This window comes from Sturnira hondurensis, unplaced genomic scaffold (assembly GCF_014824575.4).
Source record: "Sturnira hondurensis isolate 20B ecotype Veracruz unplaced genomic scaffold, ASM1482457v3 Scaffold0001221, whole genome shotgun sequence".
NCBI lineage: Eukaryota > Metazoa > Chordata > Mammalia > Chiroptera > Phyllostomidae > Sturnira > Sturnira hondurensis.
Window position 1 is genome coordinate 3538785 of NW_028073852.1, and position 22236 is coordinate 3561020.

At 55.0% G+C, this 22236-nt stretch overlaps 1 protein-coding gene across 1 annotated transcript in view; it reads left to right on the forward strand.

Moving 5' to 3' along the window:
- The first annotated feature begins 8694 nt into the window (after nucleotides 1–8694).
- UBE2O (ubiquitin conjugating enzyme E2 O) overlaps nucleotides 8695–22236 on the forward strand; it is a 41417-nt gene continuing 27875 nt past the window's right edge. Inside the window, exon 1 of the mRNA XM_037064959.1 lies at nucleotides 8695–9184. Coding sequence (XP_036920854.1) covers nucleotides 8774–9184 — 411 coding nt within the window. The 5' untranslated portion in view covers nucleotides 8695–8773. The remainder of the gene's footprint in view (nucleotides 9185–22236) is intronic.

A 22236-nucleotide genomic window follows, 5' to 3' on the forward strand; every position in this document is an offset into this window, starting at 1 on the left:
CATCACCAAGCCCTTATTATATGAAATGCTAAAGGGACTTATATAAGAAAAAGAAGATGAAAAATATGAACAGTGAAAGGACAGCAAACACACAGTTATTAACAACCACACCTAAAACAAAAGCAAACCAAGAGGACAGCTAGATCAGGAGTGGAACCATAGAAATGAAGAACACATGGAGGGTTAGCAACAGGGGAGTGGGAGGAGGAGAAGGGGGGAGAAGGCACAGAAAATAGCATAGACAGTAGGTAGAAAATAGATAGGGGGGAGGGAGAGAATAGTGGGGGAAATACAGAATCTAAAGAACTTGAGACACGTGGTTATAAACTAGGGGGGGAGAATGGTGGGGGAGGCAGTGTGCAGGTGGAGGGGAATGAAGGGGGGGAATAGAACAACTGTAATGGTATAATCAATAAAATATATTTTAAAAAAAAGAAAGGGTTTGACCTTTCTTTCAGCAAGCCACTGAAAGAAAGGGTTTCACCTTGTCCTTTCAAGTCCTACCCTGGTCTATTACCCGCTCCCGTCAGGTATGTGACCCAAGTCTGCTTCCCCAGGTGTGACTCTCTCAGGGACACCCTGGGGAAGATTCCCAAACCCAGAGGCACGGGTCAGACCTCGGGCCCCCAGCTCTGCACCACACTCGGCTATCACCTGGTCGACTGTCGCAGCGACCCACCAAACAAGCACATGGCCTGAGAGATTCATAGATTCACACCCTCCAGCCATCCTGCTCCTACGCCTGCCACCGCCCCGAGGTACTTGAGCCCAAGGTGGTGCGGCCACCGCTCTGGGGACAACCTCAGGCACATATACCCCTGGGGCCCACGACCCCACTCTGTGCACCCAGCGAACACTGAAGGAGCAGCAAGGCTCTGGAACTGGGGACAAGCCAAAGGGCCTGCAAGTGTGGGAGAGACTACAGAGTACACATTGGATGGAAGGTCGCCCTGCAATGAGAGGCGAGCATGCCAACGCAGCACAGGGCAGCCCGGACACGGCCCTCAACCCGCGCCACGGCGACCTCCCGTTCTGACCCGCGTGTGGGAATCAGGAGAGCGGCTGCCCTGGGCGGGGGTGTGGGCTGATTTCCTGGGGGTGGTGAAGATCCAGCAGGCTGCGTACTCCAGCACTACTGGACGTTTACTTAGATATCTGGGAGATTGCCCTAATCTAACCTGTGCACTCCCAGGTCCCGTGACCGCCAGTGACCTTGGCTCCACCCCATTCCTAGCACTGCCCCCAGGGCCTTGTCAGCACCTGCTGGGACCCCTGAGCCCAGCAAACTGCCTCCTGATCTTCTGTTCCCTCCCCACCCCAGGACCCTCTCTGTCCCCAAGACGGTCCCGGCCCCTCTTTTCCCTCTCAGCTCACAGCCCTGCTGCAGCCTTAGCCCTTCCCTCACCAGCACCCACCCTGTCCCCCCCCCTCCACCACCACCGCCGGCGCCTCCCGCCCCATCAGGGCCTGGCTTCTACACTCGCCTAGCACCGCTGACCCCTGCCACACCCACCCTAGGAGAGCCTGCCCTCCTCTATGACCAGGAAGACCCTGGTGCCAGCCCTGCCCGGTGCTGCTGGGCCTACCTGGTCCTGACACTGCGTGACCCTGGCCCAGCCCAGGTGCCCCCACCCCCACACTTGTCCCTTCCCCCCAGGGTCCCTCTGCTCTCTGGGGCCCAGCAGGACCTCCAGAGCTCATCACAACCCCTTCCAACTGCCACCGGCCAGCTGTCGGAATTGACCAGAAGACCCCCTCAGGCTTGGCTTTCAGGCCTGGTGCGGGGAACATGCCCAGAACCTGGGCTGGTCCCCTGTAACCTCCAGATCCCAAAAGAGGTTCCTCTGTCCCTCTCAGACTCTGTGGCCCCCCTGCGCCCCCTGGTGGCCTAGCACAACTGCTGGAGCCGCCAGAGAAGGACCAGCACACTGTTCAGTCTGCCTCTCGATGATTGACCACCAGACGGTCCTGTTCTTCTCAGAAAACACCTCTGGACACGTGGAACCCCAGAGAACAAGACAAGACAGCACAGTAAACATGGCTGACATGTGGGGGGCAGAGGGGTGAGGGGAGGGCCATCAAGGGGCCTCTCCTGGTCAACTGGGAGGAAGGGACAGACACTGCCACTGAGAGAGGGGGACAGGGACCAAAGTGAGGATATCTTCTGCAAGAAAATGAAGAGGAACATCAGAGCATCTCCACGAGGAGTAAGAGCCCTTGTCTCTGGTCCCAGCCTCGGCGAGTGACAATCTGCTGAGACGTTTAGGGCCACTCAACCTCTCTTGGCACTGGGGAACTCCAACCACAGAGCTGCAGTGAAACCTGCCTGGCCAACAGAGGGGTCTCAGGAGAGGCACCTTCTAAGGCTGCTAGACTGAGCAAATAAAAATGCGAGATGCCTGATGAAATATGGACTTCAGGCAAGCAGCAAATAATTTTTTAAGTGTGTCCTGTGCAATGTTTGGGACATACTTAGACTAAAATGCTGTTGACTCAAAGTGTGGATTTCACAGAGGATCCTGTAGTTTACCCGGAAACCCTGCTGTAAGGTCTGGGGACAGGGCGGTCAGCACAGGCCAGGGCAGTGAGAGAGTGGGAGGAACTGTGTGCCTTCCCGTGGCGGGGAGTGATCCGAGCCCCAGGCAGAGCTGGAACCCTTGGCCTCCAAATCCCTATAGTGTGCATCCTGGCCTGAGGCCACTGGTCATTACCATCCCCTGTTCAGCTCTCCTCACTTCAAACCAGCAATCCTGGCATCTGGCTGCACCTTGGAATCACGTGGGAGCGTCGAAAAATCCTAACACCTGTGTCTCCCTCTGAGCTGCTGATTTTAAAGCTCTGGGGGAGATCCTCCGGGGTGTAGCCGGCGCTGAGAACCGCTGCTCCAGGGCACGTTCTCCAAGAAGCCGGAGGCCGTGACTTTGCATCCTGTGTGTCTTCCTTCCTGGGAGAGAGTGCGGTCACCAGCCCGGTGTCCCACCCGCGGCCGTGCACTCACATCAGGGGGCTCGGGCCTCCGTGGCCCCACACCCGTTTACCAGCAGAGGCTTTGGCTAGGATCTGGAATGTCAAACAGCAAGGGCCGCCTGGCTGGAACTGTGGCAGACTCCATGAGGGTCCCCAGAGGGACCTGTGGGACAAGGCGGGGGCAGAGTGGGCCCCCATGGGGATGTGTGGAGAGAAACGGAATTCCCGCAGAGGCGCAGACCCAGAGTCCCCTCTGCCCTGCATGCCCCATGGGTCAGCACCCCCACACCCGTTTCCTTTTGTGACGTCTGGGTCTTGTGCCCAGGGCTGCTCTGAGGGGTGCACAGGCCCCGCCCAGGAGAAGGCAGGGGCCAGAGAAGAGGGCCTTTCGCTGTGGAGCTGTCACAGGCAGCGTCAGCAGTATCTGACTGCGCAGCCAGAGACGAGAGGGCAAGACTGCGTGTTTAATATCTAATCACACGTCCCGATGCCGGGACCACTGGCTCCAGTGTTTCCTTCACACCCAGATCAGTGCAGCTTCGCTCTGATCCACAGTCTCCCTCCAGTACCTGCTCCCATGAAAGGGCCCTCTAACCACCTCCGCCCTGGCGCTGACTCTGCTCCTTCTGTCCCCACGCCATGCTTCTGTGCCTGTGGTGGCTCCCCTGGGAGGCCCCCGCTGTCACTCCCTGCAGCCTGGCTTCCTGCAGGCCGCACCCCCCCCCCCCCCCCGCCGGCAGACGGGTCTGGGCACGGTGAATTCAGCGGGGGCTGGATTCCACTTTTCTCCCACAAGGCTCTATGGCTCCCGGCAAAGTGTGGGCTCTGACTGGCCTGTGCCCAGCACCCAGAGACACCCTGTGGCAGTTTGAAGCCAGGTTGTCCAGGGTACACAGAGAACTCCCAGTGGGCCATGTCACCTGACTCCCCCTCTGCCAGCAGAGCCTCGCTCCTCACTGCTGACCCCCACCCCACCAATGGCCCGAAGTGGCAAGGACGATGGGCACAGGTTTGGCTGTCCCCGTGGTTGAGTAGACAACAGAGGCCACGGGTATCAGGAGAGTGTCCTGAGGGCCCATGTGTCACCACAGGGAAGCTGAGCAGTGGACACTCTTGGGGGTGGGGCAAGGAGCCACTCACAGGGAGAGAGAGGGATCTAAGCAGAGCAGGATCAGGACACGTCCCCGAACCCCAGAGACGAGGCATCAGTAGCATCACAAGGAGCCAGGAAAGGAGAAGAGCCCTCAGACCCTCCTCAGAAGGAGGCCTCTGGTGTCTGCAGGAGGAGGGGCGGGGCTGGGGAGACCAGTTGTTGAGAAGCAGCCTAAGGTGACAAAGCAAAGGTAGCAGCGGGGCAGAGGCCATTGGTTAGGGGAGCGCTGACCCACCAGCATGGCCGGGTGCCGGAGATGACTCCCCACCCGACCCCCCCGACCCCAGCCTGCAGCCGCCCTAGAGAGCCGGCTCAGTGTGGCGGCCAGCATCTACCTGGGCCCAGGTGACACCCTGACCCTGGTCCCAGGTCCTCCGGGAGCTTCCCATGTGGGCCCTTGTGCGACAATTTGCATTTTTTGATGGTCTGAGGGTGGCTTCTTCTCCTGAACTTCTTCCCTACACACCCAGACATATTTACGTTTCGATGCCCAGGTCCAAGGAAAGAGGGCGCTAACCTCTAATGGACTGGAGAGGCCACACCTGTGAGTGTCCAGGAGGCTCAAGGAAAACCTCAGGCTTCCAGATGTTTGAATGCAGCCGCCCAGCTCTCCCCCAAACATCTCAGAGTTGAACTTCTTCCCAATCAGGATCCTTCTCGGCACAACCGAATCAGCTTGAGATTCCCCTCTCCTAGGGGGCCCTGCCATCCTGACTGCCTGGTTTTCTCTGTCTTCCGGGGCTGAGTGTCTTCCACACAGCCGGCTCGTGTACGGGGCCTCGGATCAGCGGCTCACCACCCACGGCCTTTTGCTGTCTCAGGACGGCCATGGACTTCTTAGGACTGGTCCCCTAACCTCCTGATGCCCTGTCTTTCCACTGGTGTGCCCTGCCAGTTCACTGCCCACGGAAGTTTTAACAACCGTTAAATAAAACCTTTTATAAAACCAGATTTTATACTCACGGTGCGCGTCAGTTCAGCCCAGCCACGTGTCCAAGTGCTCAAAAGTCACAAGTGGTTAGAGGCACTGTGGTGGGCGGTACAGATACAGGACAGATAAAGGCTAAGGAGAGACCAGCAGTGTGTGTGTGCAGGATGAGTGTGGATGTATGTGTGCTGTGAGTGTGCTTGTGTGGGATGTGATTTTCATACCCCCAAAAATGGGGAGCTGGAGACTTTGGCTGGCTCGGCTCAGTGGATTGAATGCCAGTTTACAAACCAAAGGGTTGCAGATTCCATTCCTAGTCACATGCCTGGGTTGTGGACCAGGTCACCAGTAGGGGGCGTGTGAGAGGCAACCACACATTGATGTTTCCCTCTCTCTCTCCCCACCTTTCCCTCTCTAAAAATAAAGAAAATCTTTTTAAAAATGGAGAGTGGGGGACTCGAGGAAAGATGAAGGCGTCCCAGAGACTTGACATTGGCTTGTTTTGTTCAATCATTCAAAGAAATCGATTGAGTGATTGTACACCACCTGCTATGGGCCAGACCTATGCCGGCTGCTGGGATACAAAAATGAAGACACGGTCCCTGTCCTCAAGGTTCACAGTCCCATGGCAGACACAGTAGTGAAGTAATGGTTGTAACAGAGGGTAGGAAATACAGTCACACGGCTATTACCAGGTAAGCAGGGGGACGGCTAGGGAATGGGGCACTTGGAAGACTTCATAGCTAAGAAGGCTCCTGATTCTTGAGCAATCCGCAGCTGCAGACTCAGGCAGAGGCGCTCCTCCAGCCAGACACTAAAGGTGTGGGAGGGCTCGGTGGGGTAGCTCCCCTCCCACCCCTCCTTTCCAGCCAAAGCCCCCGGCACTCAAGGTACCCTTGAGCCTCCAAACATCTGCTCCAGGGCGGGCAGGCTTGCACAAGGTGTCTTGGAGAGGCAAGCCTGCTGAGGCTCCCCCAGGGGGCAGTGTGGGGCCCATTCACACTTTGTGGGTCTGGAGAGGTGGCCCAGCGGCCAGAGAAGCTAGGGACAAGGCGAGCTCTGCTTCCCTGGATCATTTCACTTTCCTGCCAGCTCTACTGCCTCCTGAACCGAAGCAGTTCCTTTAGCAAGGGGAGTGGCCAGGCTGGCTCAGCTTCTGGCAGGCGCATTTGTAAATAAGTGAAATTCTCCTGAGAAGCATCCACAGCCCCCTCCCACCCAGGCTCGCCCCCTCTTGCAAGCCTGAGTGTGCAGAGACTGTGGTTGGGGGCTCGGGGTCTGGGAAGGAATCGAGCCTGAAACCATGTCCAGAGCATCTCAGGTCTGACTGAGGTCACTGAAGGACACCAGAGGTGGGGAGGAATATACTGAGCCTTTCTCCCCAAAAGGGCTCACATGCAGCTCAGAAGGGGGCCAAAGAAAGGGCTGAGACACAGCGCAGCAGCTCCCTGGGTGTAGGGGCGGGGTGTGTGTTTGCAGGAGAGCTAACCAGGGGGAGGAACAGAATCTCAGGCCTTCGCTACCATCATATGGCACCGTGCCAGGCACTGCGCCAGGCACCAGGGTTACACACGTAAATACAACCGGACCCACATTCTCCAGTGGGGTTTAGTGAGGGAGAGATCAGTATTTGAAGAAAGCGTTCTTACCTACAACCTAGCAGAGTCCTGGTGTGTGGGGGGGGACAGCAGAGTGCGGCAGGATGCTGCACCAGAGGGGACTCATACTTCCGCCCGCACAGGCGGACAATCTATGCGAAGCACTCAGTGCAGTACCTGGCATCAAGTTGCCGCTCAATAAACGGTAGCTATTATTAGCCATTATTACAAGAAGCTGCAGAATAAACATGGAGCATCTTTCGGGAGTGCCAGTTTTACTCAACGACTGGGGGGGAAGGACATTGTTTGTATAACCAACCCAGGCATAAGCTGGTGTAGAATGCAAGACTCACTCGGATTTTTGACATGGACCATTTCGGGCCTGCACTGCCCTGCCCCCTCAGCCTACTTGCACACCCCCATCCTCCAAAGGACACAGGAATTAGAAAAGCCTAGAGTCAGGAAACTCGGGGTCCAATTTATACCGGCCAGTCACTACCTTTTGACCTTAGGCACCGAGCTAGTTTAATTACTTCCTATATTTCAAAATGGCAGGCCGTAAGTGTAACAGTTCTGCCAATCTAGAATTTTGGTGTAGGTGGGAGTGGGAGGGTTGAAATGTTAAAATAATAGTTAAGGGAACTCTATGCCAGGCATTGTTCTATTTCATTTAATTCTTCCAATTGCCCAACAAGACAGGTGCTGCTGTTATCACTCCTGTTTTACAGATGAGAAAATTAAGGTGAGAAGAAGTTTATCAGCTTGCCCACCTTTATAAGATGAGTAAGTGGCAGTGCCAAAAATTAGACTCTTGGACACCCAGCGTCAACTATCTGGCTGTCTTACCTCTTTCCATGTATAACCAGCCTCATAGAGCTTTGAACTCATCTAGATGGAGTTAGAGGCAAACCACAGGGGTCACTAATCCATGCAGGTGCTTTCTGGTCTCTCTGGGACTCCTTCAGCGGCATCTGGCCAACCCCCAGGAACCATCACTTCCTAGCTTGGCATGAAATTCCCTAATACAATATACTTTATTTTTAAAAGATTTTTTCATTTATCTTTAGAGAGAGAGGAAAGGAGGAAGAAAGTGGGAGAGAAGTATCAACTGGCTGCCTCTCAAACACCCCAAACCAGGGACCCAGCCAGCAACCCAGGCATGTGCTCCAACCGGGAGTCGAACCAGGAACATTTTGGTCTGCAGTCTGGCACTCAAGCCACTGAGCCATATCAGCCGGGGCATATTTATTTCTGTATTTATTTATTTATTTTAGAGATTTTATTTATTTATTTTTAAAGAGAGGGACAGGGAGGGAAAGAATCATCAATGTGAAAGAGAGACATCGATCAGTTGCCTCTCACACGCCCCCAACTGGGTACCTGGCCTGAAATCCAGGCATGTGCCCTGACTGGGAATTGAACCAGTGATCTTTTGGTTCTCAGGACAGCGCTCAATCCACTGAGCCACACCAGCCAGGGCCATTTTAAATTTAACGTTTATTTTTTTTCATTACCATTTAGTCTCCTTGTATCCCCCTCCCGCCACAATATACTTTAGATCCACTCTATAAATACCTATTAATGCATTGCTTACAAGTTGACATGGAGTCGCTTTTTAGCTATTTAACGTGTACATGTTTTTTCTCTCCAACTAGATTATAAACACCTAGAAGACAGGATTGTCTTGCTCTCCGTGCATCCCTCAGACTAGGCTGCAGACACCAAAGAAGCTCATGGACTATTGTTGACAGCCTCAGGACAATCCTCCGCCCCACCTCCGCCACTCCCCTCTTCTTCAGTGATTCCTCCACCTCGGTCCGCACCCCCTGCCGCTTCCTCTACTTTTATCCCTTGTGGCTCCGCCCCTCCCTCGTGGAGTCCATCCTACCCCCTCGCTCCCGGCAGCATCTCCAGCGTCCCCTAGCGACCAGACGGTAACTCCTAGCAACCGCATCTCGGTGCCCTGACGACGGGGGCACGTAGGGCCACGTCAGCGCGCCGTGGCCCCGCCCCCGGCGCCGGCTGGCCCCGCCTCCTCGCTTCTCGGCTGCCGCTGCCGCTGCTGCTGCCGCCGCAGCTACTGCCGACGCCGCCGTCGCCGCAGCCCGAGACTCGCGCAGAGCAGTTATGGCGGATTCCGCAGCGCTCGCGCCTGTGGCTCCGACTCCCGCCCAAGCCCCAGCCGCGGCCTCGGAGGCCGCCCCGGACGCAGCCCCAGTCTCGGCCCCGGCGCCCGCCCCGGACTCGGCCTCCGGTCCGTCCTCGGACTCCGGCCCCGAAGCCGGCTCGCAGCGTCTGCTGTTCTCTCACGACCTGGTGTCGGGCCGTTACCGCGGCTCGGTGCACTTCGGGCTGGTGCGCCTCATCCACGGCGAGGACTCGGACTCGGAGGGCGAAGAAGAGGGCCGCGGGAGCTCCGGCTGCTCCGAGGCTGGGGGCGCGGGCCACGAGGAGGGCCGAGCCAGCCCGTTGCGCCGCGGCTACGTGCGCGTGCAGTGGTACCCGGAGGGCGTCAAGCAGCACGTGAAGGAGACCAAGGTGCGGCGGGCCGCGGGGCGGAGGGCAGTTGCCTGTCGGCACCCTGGATGGGGAGGGGAAGGGTGCGCGGCGCTGTCCGGAACGGTGCCGCTGCAGTGGGCCGAGGTGGTAGGACGAGCCTCAGCGCAGGTCCGCTCCCGTGCAAAGTCATTGCACCAGCCCTGGCCCCCCCACCTCTCACGCGAAGGGACTTCGAAGCCAAAGGAGGGTGTGGTGTGGGCCTCAAGGTTATGTACGTGGACCCACTACCGTGGGGGACTCCTCGGGCTCTGAGGCACGCCGGGCATGACACCGGGGCGGCGGCGTTTTGCCCACCCCCAGGAGCTCCATACTGACTGTGCATCCAGAAGGGAAGGCCATGTCGGGCAGGTGCCAGGAGGGGTGGCAGGCATTCCGAACCGGAGCTACAAGTACAGGGGGAAATCCAGGACCACGTAAACACCCAGGGAGTTCACTAGGTTGCTGCATGCATTATTATGGGTGAAGAAACCTAATCCCTTTTTGTTTTACCTTGTCTCATTGTGATTGCTGCGGGGAACTTTGTGAGTAAAATCACTTAGAATCAGAGCCGTGATATTAATAGTACTGGGGGAGGGGGACGTGACAGCTGTGCCTGGGATTGATGACTCCTAAGTGCAGTTGGACTTCTTGGGGGAAAAAATGCTACTGAACCATGGATGGAAACCTGAAGGCTGTTTTTGACCTGAGGCTGTGGAACAAACATCAGACTCCCGTATGGTATTCCGGTTAGGCTGGTGAATATTGCAGCCTCACCAAACCAAGGGTTTTATCATCAGAAACCTGAAACCATGAGCCGAGGTTGGTTTGGTGGCTTTTGGTGGCTTGTTTTCCTGAGTGTCAATTCCTATCAGCGATTCGCACGCGCACGCAGCCCTGTATCTTCCACCCCTTTTTCATGTCCTCCTGTCCAAGACAGCATTTTAAGCAAGAATCAGGTCTGAGTTGTTTCAGCCACTGGGCACTGTGGTGGGGGGGGCAGGGGCACTTCAGAAGTTGGTCTGGGTTCTCACGCTCTGGGATACCATGGCATTAGGAACAGGGCTTCACGCCACTCTGCGGAGGGGGCTGTGATGAGGGCTCAGGTGGAGGAAAAGGCCCCATGCCCAGAAAGAATCTGCAATCCACTTCCTAGTGGCAGAAGCGACTTCTGACACCAGCAGGTCTTTTTTCCTGCTCCACCAGCGCACGTGCACCCACTGACACAAATCCGCACACAGGACCCCGCTTCCCCCCAGAAAGGTGATAGCTTCTCAGACTCGAGAAAACTGTAAATTTGTATGTAAAAGTACTTGGAAAAGGCTACTTTTGCAGCAGAGTAGTTGTTAAAAATTACCACCAGTGCTGTTTTGTCGGGGAGAGAGTTTTGCTCTATGCACTATTTGTGCATGGTCATAGTAGCAAGTGGGCGCTGGTATCTCTCCATGGTTGTTTTTTGTTTTTTTTTAAATATAGGTCCCTAACTGTCTTCTCTAGAGGTTTGTGACTTCAGGAATGCAACTCATTCGGCTCTGAAGGGCCTTCTGCCTGAGAGCTCAGGGAAACAGGCCCAGCTGACTACCTGGAACTGCCCTGTTTATCAGTTGCTCCTATTCATCTTGACTTCGGTGGTTAACTTTGTTTACAGTTCTGTTCCCTCCACCCCCCTCCCCACATGTAGTTATATGAAGTTTGACCTAAAATACCAGTTTTGGAATGAAATGTAAACTAAGGTAAGGGCACCAGGTTGGCTCTATCTTGAAGCTTCTCTCATGTGACTTGCTGTGAATCGGTTGGAATCTCCTGTGACTGCAGTGGTGGTGGTTTCTTTTCTTCTGCCATTGCAGTTTCTGCAGCTTCTGGGCTTAGCTGAGGAGCATAGAGGTTCTAGGACACGGTGGCCTGCAGCGCCCATCAGTGGGTGGCGGGACCCTCTTTTAAGACTTGAGAATGGGTTTGTGTGGGGAGGACATGTGTACCTGATTGTGAGCTCTCTGTCACAGGCGCCGATGGCCCTGGGCTACTGAACGTACCCCCAGCCACCCACTAGTGTAGTAAGGTGGATCCTTGCCTGCAGCACTGTGGTTTAAGAGGATTGTCCTTCTCACCTCCCACTCATCAGCCCATTGAGGTGGCAGCGTGCTGTACAGTTAGGGCCTCGAGGCCGAGACAGAGCGTTCAGGTTCTGGTGTTGCCACCAGCACTGATCTGGTTATGAGGTTTGAGAACCCAGAGTAAGGTAGTGACGGTCTTGGGAATCATTTCTTTTTGTAGTTTTCACCTTTTGGAGTTTTTACGTTTTATTTATTGACTTTTTAGAGACCGAGGAAGGGAGGAAGAGAGGGAAACACCAATCAGTCGCCCTGACTGGGGAATGATCCTGCGACCTAGGAATGTGCCCTGGACCTAGGAATGTGCCCTGACCGGGAACCAAACTGATAACCTTTTTTTCTGCAGGACCACGCCCAGCCGAGCTACAACCGCAGGGGATTGGGATTTTAAAAATGTTGCCCTTTTAGTTGGAGTAGTAGGCTGTATTTTTGTAGTTTTCATGTTAATTTGGTGGGCAATGAGTAAAGGCTTAATATTAGCCTCTTAATTTCTTTTAACGTTTTGATGAACAGATGTCAGAAAGAGAGGGGAAGAAGCCGACCAATGGGCCTGACCCCCTCCTGGTCACTTCCAGACATTGGATCAACAGAAATAAAATAGGTAGATTTCCCTTAAAACTGCGGAAGTTGCAGTCCAGTTCCTGGGACTCCCCGCAGCCAAGGTGGAGCCCCTTTAGGACTTGAAAGAAGCCCTTGAGACTGGCGCCCTTCCTTCCCTCACTGTCCCAGCCCCTTCGCCGTCAGCATGGTGGCTGACTCGGGCACTGGAAACCGTTCCCGTTTGGCCACACGTCTCCTTTGCGGAGACCTGCTCCTTCCCCCTCTGTGGTCATCCCCCGAGTAAAATTTTTGTGGTTCACAGGCCCGCGCTCAATCCACTGAGCTACACCAGCCAGGGCTTCGAGTAAAATTTTTGAATGAAGCCAGTTGCTCATGGCCTCTTGGCCTCTGGAGCACCGGCTGGCCTTGGCGGTCTTTTGGGCACCTGTTGTGGTCGGGCTGGACAGCCCCGCCCCATGGGGAAGAGCCAGGCGGCCCTGTGTCTGCCCAGGTTTGGGGCTTCCTGTTCTTGCCCCAGTGCTTCCCTCCCTTGGGTGCCGCCTGTTGCTTTAAGTTGCCACACACTTCGAGTCTCAGCTGGTTTGAGATTTAATGTCTCTAAATTAAAGCTGCGTCCATAATCACCCTGCTTTTTGTGAGGCGCGTGTGTAGCATCTCTGATGACACGTCCCTTGGGAATTGTCTTTTCGGTTTATTTTTGGCTCCTATTCAGTCCAGATTTCCGGGAGGAAGACTATTTAGGTGTAGCATCACAGCATGTGAAGTTTGCTTGCCTCACCTGCCCAGGTGCTGGGCCCATTAGAAGCAATTGTTCTCAGTGAAATAATAGGAAGAAGTTATATAAGGCTACCCAAGATGCAGGACTAAGTGCATCTAATTGTGTTTTGTTCAGACAGGATCACAGCGCATATAGACTCTCACATCTCTTCTGTGATTTTATTCTTTGTCCTTCGGTTCCTCCCGTTCAGCTCTTGGGACTCGATGCCTTCATGGTGCCCCTGTCTGGCTTGCTGCCGGACTCAAGGGCACTTTCATCAGATGAGAGGCATGTGTCTTGTGTCCTGTGATTGGAAGGCAAAACCCTTGGGTGCTCTTCCTGGCTGTCACCTACTCTGAATGACCTTGGCCTACTCACTGCCTCCTTCTCTCTGCAGTGAAATACGAGGTCTGTCTGTCTGGCCCCTGAAGTGAGCCTGCCCAGGTGGAATGACCAGAAGTGTAGGTGGGTGGTACTGGGGGTGGCTATTAGGGGACGCCATCACCAGCAGACAGAGCGCCCCTGCCCCACCAGAGTGAGGGTCGCCTCTGCGTGTCACAGGTTGGTGCCACACTGGAGAGGCATCTTGGGAAGCCAAAGGCGTGTGGAGGGTTTGTTTCAGTGGTGGTAAGAGTTTTGTTGCTTGTGATCTGGCAGATTACAGACTTGAGTTCTTCGTTAAGCCTCTTCTATATATACTCATGAACTTCACTCTGTTACTTTATGAGAAATTCAGTAACACACATTTAAAGCAACACCTGCTAAAGCCCACCAGTCTCCAGGAAGGGGGTGGAGTGAATAGATAGCATGTTTTCAGGGTCTGGAAGACACCTTTTGAAATTCCCGAAAGATCAGGAATTATGCTCTTGTGAATTATGAGGATGGTACGGTGTTGTTTTGTACTCAACAGTACGACAGATATGGTACAGGGTCACTCCAAGCTGGGCACGCTGAGCGCTTTGTGTGTGGCGTTACTCAGTGGCAGCCACAACGACGCTCTGCGTCAGGCACTGTCATTATCCCCATGATTCAGAGGGGAGCTGAGGAAGAGAGGGGTTCAGTAACTTGTCCGGTGTCACACAGCTCATGTGTGGAGTCCTTCACCTGAGGGTGTTTTAAGTTCAGGGTTCGTGGGTCATCACGTGTCTGAACACCTTGATCAAACGTAAGTCGCGGGCCCTGTGGTTGGCACGAATCAACCTGTTTGTAACACTCTAGCTGAGTGGGGTAGGAGGCAGCACAGGTGAGGAGAGAGGAAGGAGCAGGGTGTTGGGGTGGGTGACCGGTGCGCCTGTGGGCAGGCGGGTGGCCCAGCTGAGCGGTGTTGGGGCGGGGGGAGCCGTGTTTGAGCTCCTGGTGTGCTGCTTTCTGCTCCGCAGTTTTCATTCCTGCCCCCCCCCCCCCGCGATTTTCAAAATACCTGTCCAGAAATGCACGCTGTTCCTGGGGAATCTGTGAATGCCCCTAGATGTTGAATGAGCGCACCCCCTGGGCCCTGATTCATTCCAACTCTGGTGGCCGGTGTTAGGAAATCCACCCTGACTTCCTGCCTCCAGAGACCCGCCTGTCCACTCTCTGGTGGTGGTTGTCGCCCTCCTGATGGGAATGCTGAGTCATGAGACAGGTTCCAAAGGGCTCCTTGGAGAGAGGCTGAGTCCTGCTCCCTTCCGCCTCCTTCCCTTCAGCTGCCCTGAACTTGGCTGTGGGTGTGTTTGCAAAAGGTCTTTTTGCGCCCTCCCCACCTGCTTTGCCCTTGTGCCTGCTTTTCTGTTTTTCACTTTCCTCTTCTATCGAGAGGGACTTTGTCTCTCTTTTTTTCTGTTGTACCCACAGGCCTCGTGGAATCTGGTAGGGCCTCTCTGGGGCTGTGCTTAGAGGGTGTCGGGTGAGTCGCCATCACAGCAGCGCCAGGCCCCTGTGTCTGGTCCCTCAGCGTCGGGTTTAGGGTGGTTTCTGTGATGGGTGGGTTCTCTTTGAACGAGCCGTCCTGCGGTTTTCACCCAGAGAACACGGTCTGTGATTCTGCTCTGGCAGAAGGAGGCTTCGGAGTTCTCGGCCCAGAGGTCAGCCTGTTTCTGGGTCAGAGGGGGAAGGTGCTAATTTAAATGAATTCCCAAAGTGGGGGGCATGGCAGTCGGGGCCATGCATGTATAAAGTGCTTTTTCTTCCTCAAGATGCTGCCACTTCCACTTCCTGGGGTTTTGCTGTTTTAGCTGCAGCTCCTCCTGGAGGCTCCGCTTGCCAAGCCCTGAGGAGGTCGTGGCTCTACTGCCGCCGCATCCACATTTGCAGATCGAAAGCACGGGGAAGTGCGCGGTGCAGGTCCGCGAGTTTCGGCCGACTCCGCCCGCCCCAGGGGGCTCCACCAGGGACCACCTAACCTCTGTGCGGTCACAGATGGGGAGGGGCGAAGTGCTGACTGCAGGGTTTTGTGGTTCAGAGTAAAATCGAAACCTTCGTGGAAAACCCTCTAGACTTGTCTTCTCCAAGGTCATTTGCCCCCGTTTCCCTCGTCAGCCGAGCTGTGTGGCTGGGAGTTCCTTGTCCTTCCACCCAGGCCGACTGTGTGGGTGGCTCTTCGGTCAGTTTCACCCACGGGTGTCCTGTGTTCTTCTGAAGCAGCATTGTGAAATGCTAAAATGCATGCTTTAAACATTGAGGCAAGTGATGCATCGTTTGGAAGTATTCAGTTAGGCATAAGTACTGGAATGAATGTCCTTTTTGGGTTAAGTCTTTTAATATTTTTTTTTAGATTTTATTTATTTATTTTTAGAGGGGAAGAGAAGGAGAGAGAAACATCAATATGTGGTTGCCTCTCCTTCATCCCTCGCCGGGAACTGGCCTGCAACCCAGGCATGTACCCTGACTGGGAATCGAACTGTGATCCTTTGGTTCTCAGGCCCGTGCTCAATCCACTGAGCTACACCAGCCAGGGCTGGGTTAAATCTTGTTGAATATTGGGTTGAGGGGTTTTTGGTTTGTTTGCATATTTTGAGAGACCGAAACATTTCATTTTCTGCAGCTCAGTCAAAGGAAGAAGACCCTTACCAGGTCACTTTTGGTTTAAACGAATAGCCTGGCTATATCTGGTAAAGATTCATTCTAACTGTGACAATTAAATTTTTTAAATCTACGTTACTGAGTAGTGCTAATAAGGTGGGGGCAGCCCCGGCCCACGTGGCTCAGTGGACTGAGCTCCGGCCTGCACACCAAGAGGTCACCAGTTTGATTCCCAGTCAGCACCCGCCTGGTTTTCAGGCCAAGTGCCCAGTTAGGGGTGCGTGACAGGCACCCAAATCTCTTACACATTGATGTTTCTCTCCCTCTCTTTCTCTCTTCCCCTCTCTATAAACGTGAATAAATAAAGTCTTTTTTAAAAACAGTCTGAAGAGGCCCTGGCTGGGTAACTCAGAGCATCATCCCAAGGCTTCAAGGTTGTGAGTTCAATTCCTGGTGGGGGAACATAAGGAGCAACCAATCAATCCATAAATAAGTGAAACAACAAATCAGTGCCCCCTCTCCCTCCCCCCCTGTAAATGCAATGAAAAAAGTCCTCAGGTGAGGATAATAAAAAAGCTAGGGGAGTGTGAGCGCAGTCAGTCCTCTTCAACAGTAAACTGAAAATCCCCAGCTAGCTGAAGAAATTCCTGCAGTCTTGAAGAAGCGCCTCCTCATTTGCATCTTGCAAGTGAGAGCTGGTCTTTCCTGCACAGCAGCTCCGATGGGGTTTGTCCTCCTTGTTTTAATTTCAATCCTTTTTGTGGGAGATACTGCTGCGATGGGAGCTGGTGAAGCCCTCAGGCAGGCAGATCCACAGGACTGCCCCTCAAGTGTGGATGGGAAGGAACACGGACACACACGTGTCTCTCGTGTGGTTTCTGGGAACACAGGGCCTGACATCTCCATGCTGAAAGCAGCCCTGTATGTGTCTGCTCTGTTTAATTGCTTAAGGGAGTCCGAGGGCCCTGAAGGTTGGTGATGTCATCTTCAGGCTGAGGAAGAAAGAGCCTCGCTCCCCGCCTCAGCGTGCTTGCTGGGGGAGGGGTGCCCAACTACCTTCTGGTCAGAGGGGATGTCTGCCTTCATTTGCTCATGGCCTGCTCGTCCCATCTGGCCCCTCCTGCCCCCGGATGTGAGACGGGCCTCCTGGAGGTCACCAGGCACCGGTGAGCTCCTGGTCACTGCACCCACCGCTTTTTCCCAGTGTTTGCCCCTTTGGTCCGTCAGCCCCTCAATGTGGGTAGTTGTCTCCCTTGTTCTTCAGTTGGGTTTTGTGTATCAGGCTGAACCAAGTTTTTCTCTTGCCTTCCGTCTCTTTCCTCCTTGCTCTGTCTGTGAGACTCTTCCAGAGCCCCGGGCTCTCCTCTCCTCCCTTGCGTGTCCTCAGTGCTCTCCCCCCGCCCCCCCAAGCAGCACCTGCGTGTGTCCGGCTGCCACGCTTACTGCCCCACATCTGTCGGCTCCGCCGCACGCCAGGGGCCGCACACTTGGGGGGTCAGACCTAGGGGTGTGATCACGCCATCCCTGACTCGGCGAACTCCTCAAAAATCTCTGTCTCTAACTTTTTATTGGGAGAAGTTTCCCAGTGCAGAGAAAAGTTGAAAAGCCAGGCCAGTGATTCCGAGTCACCAGCCATCGCGAGCCAGCAGCTTGCCCTCTGCTGCGCCCGCGTTACCTGTGGGAGTGGGTGGCCGGTGGTCCGGGAGCCGTCTGCAAGCCGGCGGCCCCTGGGGTGACCCGCACCTCCTCACGCTGAAGCCTGCATCTTCTAAAGTCAGAACGTTTAAGGTTGACCACTTTGGGCCCCCACGGCGGTGATAATTCTTTTTCTTTAAAGATTATTGTTATTGTTAAATTCACAGAACATAAAATTTACCACCTTAACCATTTTTTTCTATCATTCTCACTCGGGGACCTTCTTTTCATTGCTTCTGGAGACACGAAAGGGCTGGTGGTGGAGAGAGAAACATAAGCATCCACGCGAGAGAGAAACAGGGATCGGTTGCCTTCTCCTCTGTGCCCCACTGGGGGTTGAACCCACACCCTGGCTGTGGGCCCTTTGGTCTGTGGACCTCGCTCCAGCCGCTGAGCCCCATCGGCCAGGGCCCCACCGCAGCCATGTTGACGTGCACAGCTCCGTGGTTTGAACGCTGTCACCAGGTGCTGCCGCCTGCACCGCCCACCACCGGAGCCCTTTCTTTCTGTCTTGAGAAACAGCTACCGGCACCCAGTGAGCAGGGGCCCCTCCCCGTGCCCCTCTCCCATCCCAGCTCCTGGCAAACGCCTTTCTGCTGTTCTCTACGATTTCGATTACTCCCGGGACCTCTAAGGGGTGGCGTTGCACAGAATTCGTCTTTTTATGACTGGCTTATTTAACATAATGGCTTCAAGCTTCATCCGTGTTGTAGCCTGTGTGAGAATTTCCATCCTTTTTAAGGTTGAATAATATTCTATCGTGTGTCGATGTTACTTGTTGCTTCTCCATTTATCCGTTGATGGACGCTTGGGCTGCTTCCATGTTGCAGCTATGGTGCATAGTGCCATGTGGACACAGGCATGCACGTGCCTTCCTCCCGGCGGTGCTTTTGGGTGTAACCGGCAGCATTGCCGGGTCACAGGGTGACTGTTATTTTTTGTAGAACAGCCACACTGGTTTCCATGGCACCTTTCCCATCTGCGGTCCCGTCAGCGGTGCTCAAGGGCTCCCCTTTCTCCGCATGCTCATCAACATTTGTTGTTCTCTGTTTTGTTTTGTTTTTAAGATTTTATTTATTTTTACAGAGACAGGAAGGGAGGGAGAGAAACATCAGAGTGTGGTTGCCTCTTGCATGCCCCTTACTGGGGACCCAGCCTGCAAACCAGGCATGTGCCCTGACCGGGAATCGAACTGCCAACCCTTTGTTGAAAAGGCCCATGCTCAGTCCACTGAGCCACACCAGCCAAGGCTGTCTTCTCTCTTTTTGGTAGTAGCCATCCTAGTAGGTGTGAGGTGATAGCTCATACAGTTTTTTAAAAAGATTTTATCAATTTATTTTTAGACAGAAGGGAGGGAGAGAAACATCAATATATGGTTGCCTCTCACATGCCTGGCACTGGGGACCTGGCCTGCAACCCAGGCATGTGCCTTGACTGGGCATCGAACCGGCGCACCTCTGGTTCACAGGCCGGCGCTCAATCCACTGAGCCACAGCAGCCAGGGCATGTCTCATGCAGTTTTTTTTTGTGTTTTTTTAAAGATTTTATTTATTTATCTTTAGAGGGGAAGGAGAGAGGGAGAGAAACATCAATGTATGGTTGCCTTTTGTGTGTCCCCTGCTGGGAGTTGGCCTGCAGGGAACCGGCCTGCAACCCAGGCATGTGCCCTGACTGGGAATCGAACCACGATCATCTGGTTCGTAGGCCCTCGCTCAATCCACTGAGCTACACCAGCCAGGGCTCATGCAGTTTTGATTTGCATTTCTCTCCCCAGTGATTAAGGAGATCTGACACCTTTTCCTATGCTTGGTGGTCACTTACATGTTTGGGGGGAAATACCTGTGTAAGTGCTTTTGCCCATTTTTGAATTGAGTTGTTTGGTTTTGGGTTATTGAATTTTAGGAGTTCTCTCTGTGTTCTGGATATTGCTCTTTTATCAGATGTCCGATTCACAAATATTTCCCCGCACTCTGTGGGCTGCCGTTATGTTCTGTTGATAGTGCCTTTCCATGCACGTGTTTTAAATCTTTGTAAAGTCCACACTGTCTGTTCTTCCCTGTGATGCCTGTGCCTTTGGTGCCAGGCCTCTAATCTCTGCTCTGGCATCAGACCTTTCCTCAACTCGTCTCTTACACCTGTTTTCTTCGGTGCCTCTGGGTCGCTCTCTGGCCGCTCCCTGCCTGGATGGCCTCTCCCGGCCTCCCTGCCTCTGTCCTGCTTCGGGCCTGCACAGCACACCGCGGGCCGGCCTCCCACAGGGCTGCGTGGTCGTGTCAGGACCCACCTGGCTGCTGGGCGCTCGTGGCTTGGCATTCAGGGCCCCTCACCTGCGTTTCACACTTTACCTCCGGCCTCTTCCATTGTCGCTGGTCTGGGTCCCCCGCCTCTGACACCCAACAGCACAGAGACAACGCTCTTGGATTCTCTCTGGATTAAAGCTTCTTGGAGACAGAGTTCTTGTAAAAGCTTCTGCTCTGCGTGGCCTGCGTGGGCGTAGTCACAGGAGCACTGGAGTGAGGGACCTGGCCCTCCTGCTTGCCCACGAGGTGCCCTTAGCCTTTCCCCGAGGCCTTGCGGTCTCTGCTGGAACTGTGTGGGCCCCTTGCCAGCTGACATTCCCCTGTAGGGACCTAGTGGCTTGACCATGTAATTTACTGCCCAAGCTGGCTCTTTTGAGAGCACCGTGAATAATTGCTCCAGGCGCAGGCCCTGTGGGCATCCTAATACTAGGAAAAGCCCACTCATCAAAATGCCCTATGTCATAGTTTGCTGCTTTAGCCACTTCCCTTGGGAACCGCCCCCGGCCTCGGGCAAGCACAGCGCCCCCTGTGGTCCAAATACAAGTGCCGCTAGTGGTAAAATCCAGTGGAAACCGAGATGCACTCCTGGCCACAGCTCCCCAGGAGCATAGCTGGTATGAGAACTGAGAGGCCGGGTCTTGGGAAGCCAATGAAAAGTCTCCCCCCGGCTGGTGTAGCTCAGTGGATTGAGCGCGGGCCTGTGAACCAGAGGATTGTGGTTCGATTCCCAATCAGGGCACATGCCTGGGTTGCAGGCCAGTTCCCAGCAGGGGACGCATGAGAGGCAACCACACATTGATATTTCTCTCCCTCTCTCCTTCTCTTCCCCTCCAAAGATAAATAAAATCTTGAAAGAAGAGTCTCCCCAGTTGTCACCACCCAGCTTGCCTTTGAGGTCTTGGCACAGTGGCTCTGAGGGACCTGGGAGAAGCACCAGTTTAACACGCAGAAGCCACCGGAGTTCTCGTGCCTGTAGTGGCTTCAAAACCGGGTGGGAGCGCGTCCTCTCCGCGCCTCCGTTCGTCCTGCGGGGAGCTGGGCTGCCGGGAGGAGCAGCTGGAAGCCCCAGGCAGATACACGTGGGAGTTTCCTGAGTGGTGGTCCGCACTCGCCCCCCCCCACATACACACACAGGGGAGGGGCGAGTGTTTCGGTGCGAGGTACCTCTGTTGGGGAAAGGACGCCAGCTCCATGCTGGTGAACCGGAGCCCTGCCCGGGCTTTGTGCTCCGCCTGCCACGGCGCTCGGGACGAGTCTAGAGGGCGCAGCCCGGGGTCGTGGTTACTGCCAGGCGGTGGCTTGAAGAAGGTGGGCACCAACTACTAAAATGGGTATAACCGACCCTGTGTGGGGGGCGGGGGAGTGTGGCTGGAGAAATAAAATCTGGACCAGCCTGCCTTACGGGCGGCCGTGTGTGGGCTCACCGGGGGCTCTTGTTCCCGCTGGTTCTTCGGAAGCTGTCGGGCTGGGGTGGGCCCAGGAGGGCACTGGTTCTCCTGGCCGGGCTGCCCTTTGAACTAGACTGGTGTGTAGGGCCTTCTCAAACCCTGCTGATGTCCATTGGTTCAGCTTTTTGTCTCTCCCTCTTAAACTGTAAGTACCTAACTGCCAGAAATTGTCAGATACGGGCCATGGCAGGGGGAGGAGGAGGGAAACCGGCCCCAGCCAGCCCCAGGCTGCACTCTCAGGTCCTGGGGTTCATGCTGGACAGGCCTCCCCCCCCCCCCGGCCAGTGGCCAGTGGCCAGTGTTCCTGCCCAGGCATTGCCGAGGTGCTGCGTGGGGTCTCGTGCCTTTGTGGGGTGCATATGGGGTCGTTAGTGAGAGTGTGAGGCGGCTGGTCCACGAGGAGGGCGGCTGGTCGGGGTGGCTGTCTTTTATCCCGCCAGTGTCAGTGGGTTCTCGGGAAACACTCTTTACCTGGCACCTTACTCCTTCCCTGCAGTGGCCGGCGCCCCCTTTTAGAGAGGGAGAGACTGAAACCCCAGGGAGGCCTGTGCCTCCTCGCCCAGGGCCACCCAGCGGGCGAGGGGCAGCCAGCCGGGCTTCGGAGCCCAGAGCACAGCCGAGCGCGGGCTAGGTAGCTGCAGCGCTGCCTCTGCAGCGGGCCCACCGGTTACATTGTTTCCAGTTTTAAGTGATGTAAATAATATCTTATACTTGATACTTTTAATGTCTTTGTCTCTGTGTTTAAGTTTCTTAGGATAGATTCCTAAGTGGAATACTTGGGTCAAGGATTAAGAATCCATTTTTAAGATTTGATTCATTTTACCAGAGGCCCCCTGCCCCGCAGTGGCACCCATTCACACCCTCAGGAGGCCTGCGTCCCCAGCCCCGGGGCAAGACTCGAGTGTGACTTCAGCGGGAGGCTCCAGCTTGTTGGCAGCTTCCAGGGGGCTGGGACTCGGGGGTGCTGCCTGGGCCACTTTCTGCTTTCGCCAAGAATAAGGCCTTCTCGTGCCTTCAGCTCCGGGCATGGCACTCGCTCCCCAGCAGAGGGCTGGCCTGGGGGCAGTGCGTGAGTGAGTAGGGAGGCAGGAGGTGGCTTGGGCACAAGGCGTGGAGGCAGCGTAACACCCTGCGATGGCCCCATGTCCACAACTGGACGTGCAGGCCGACTACTGGGCAGTCG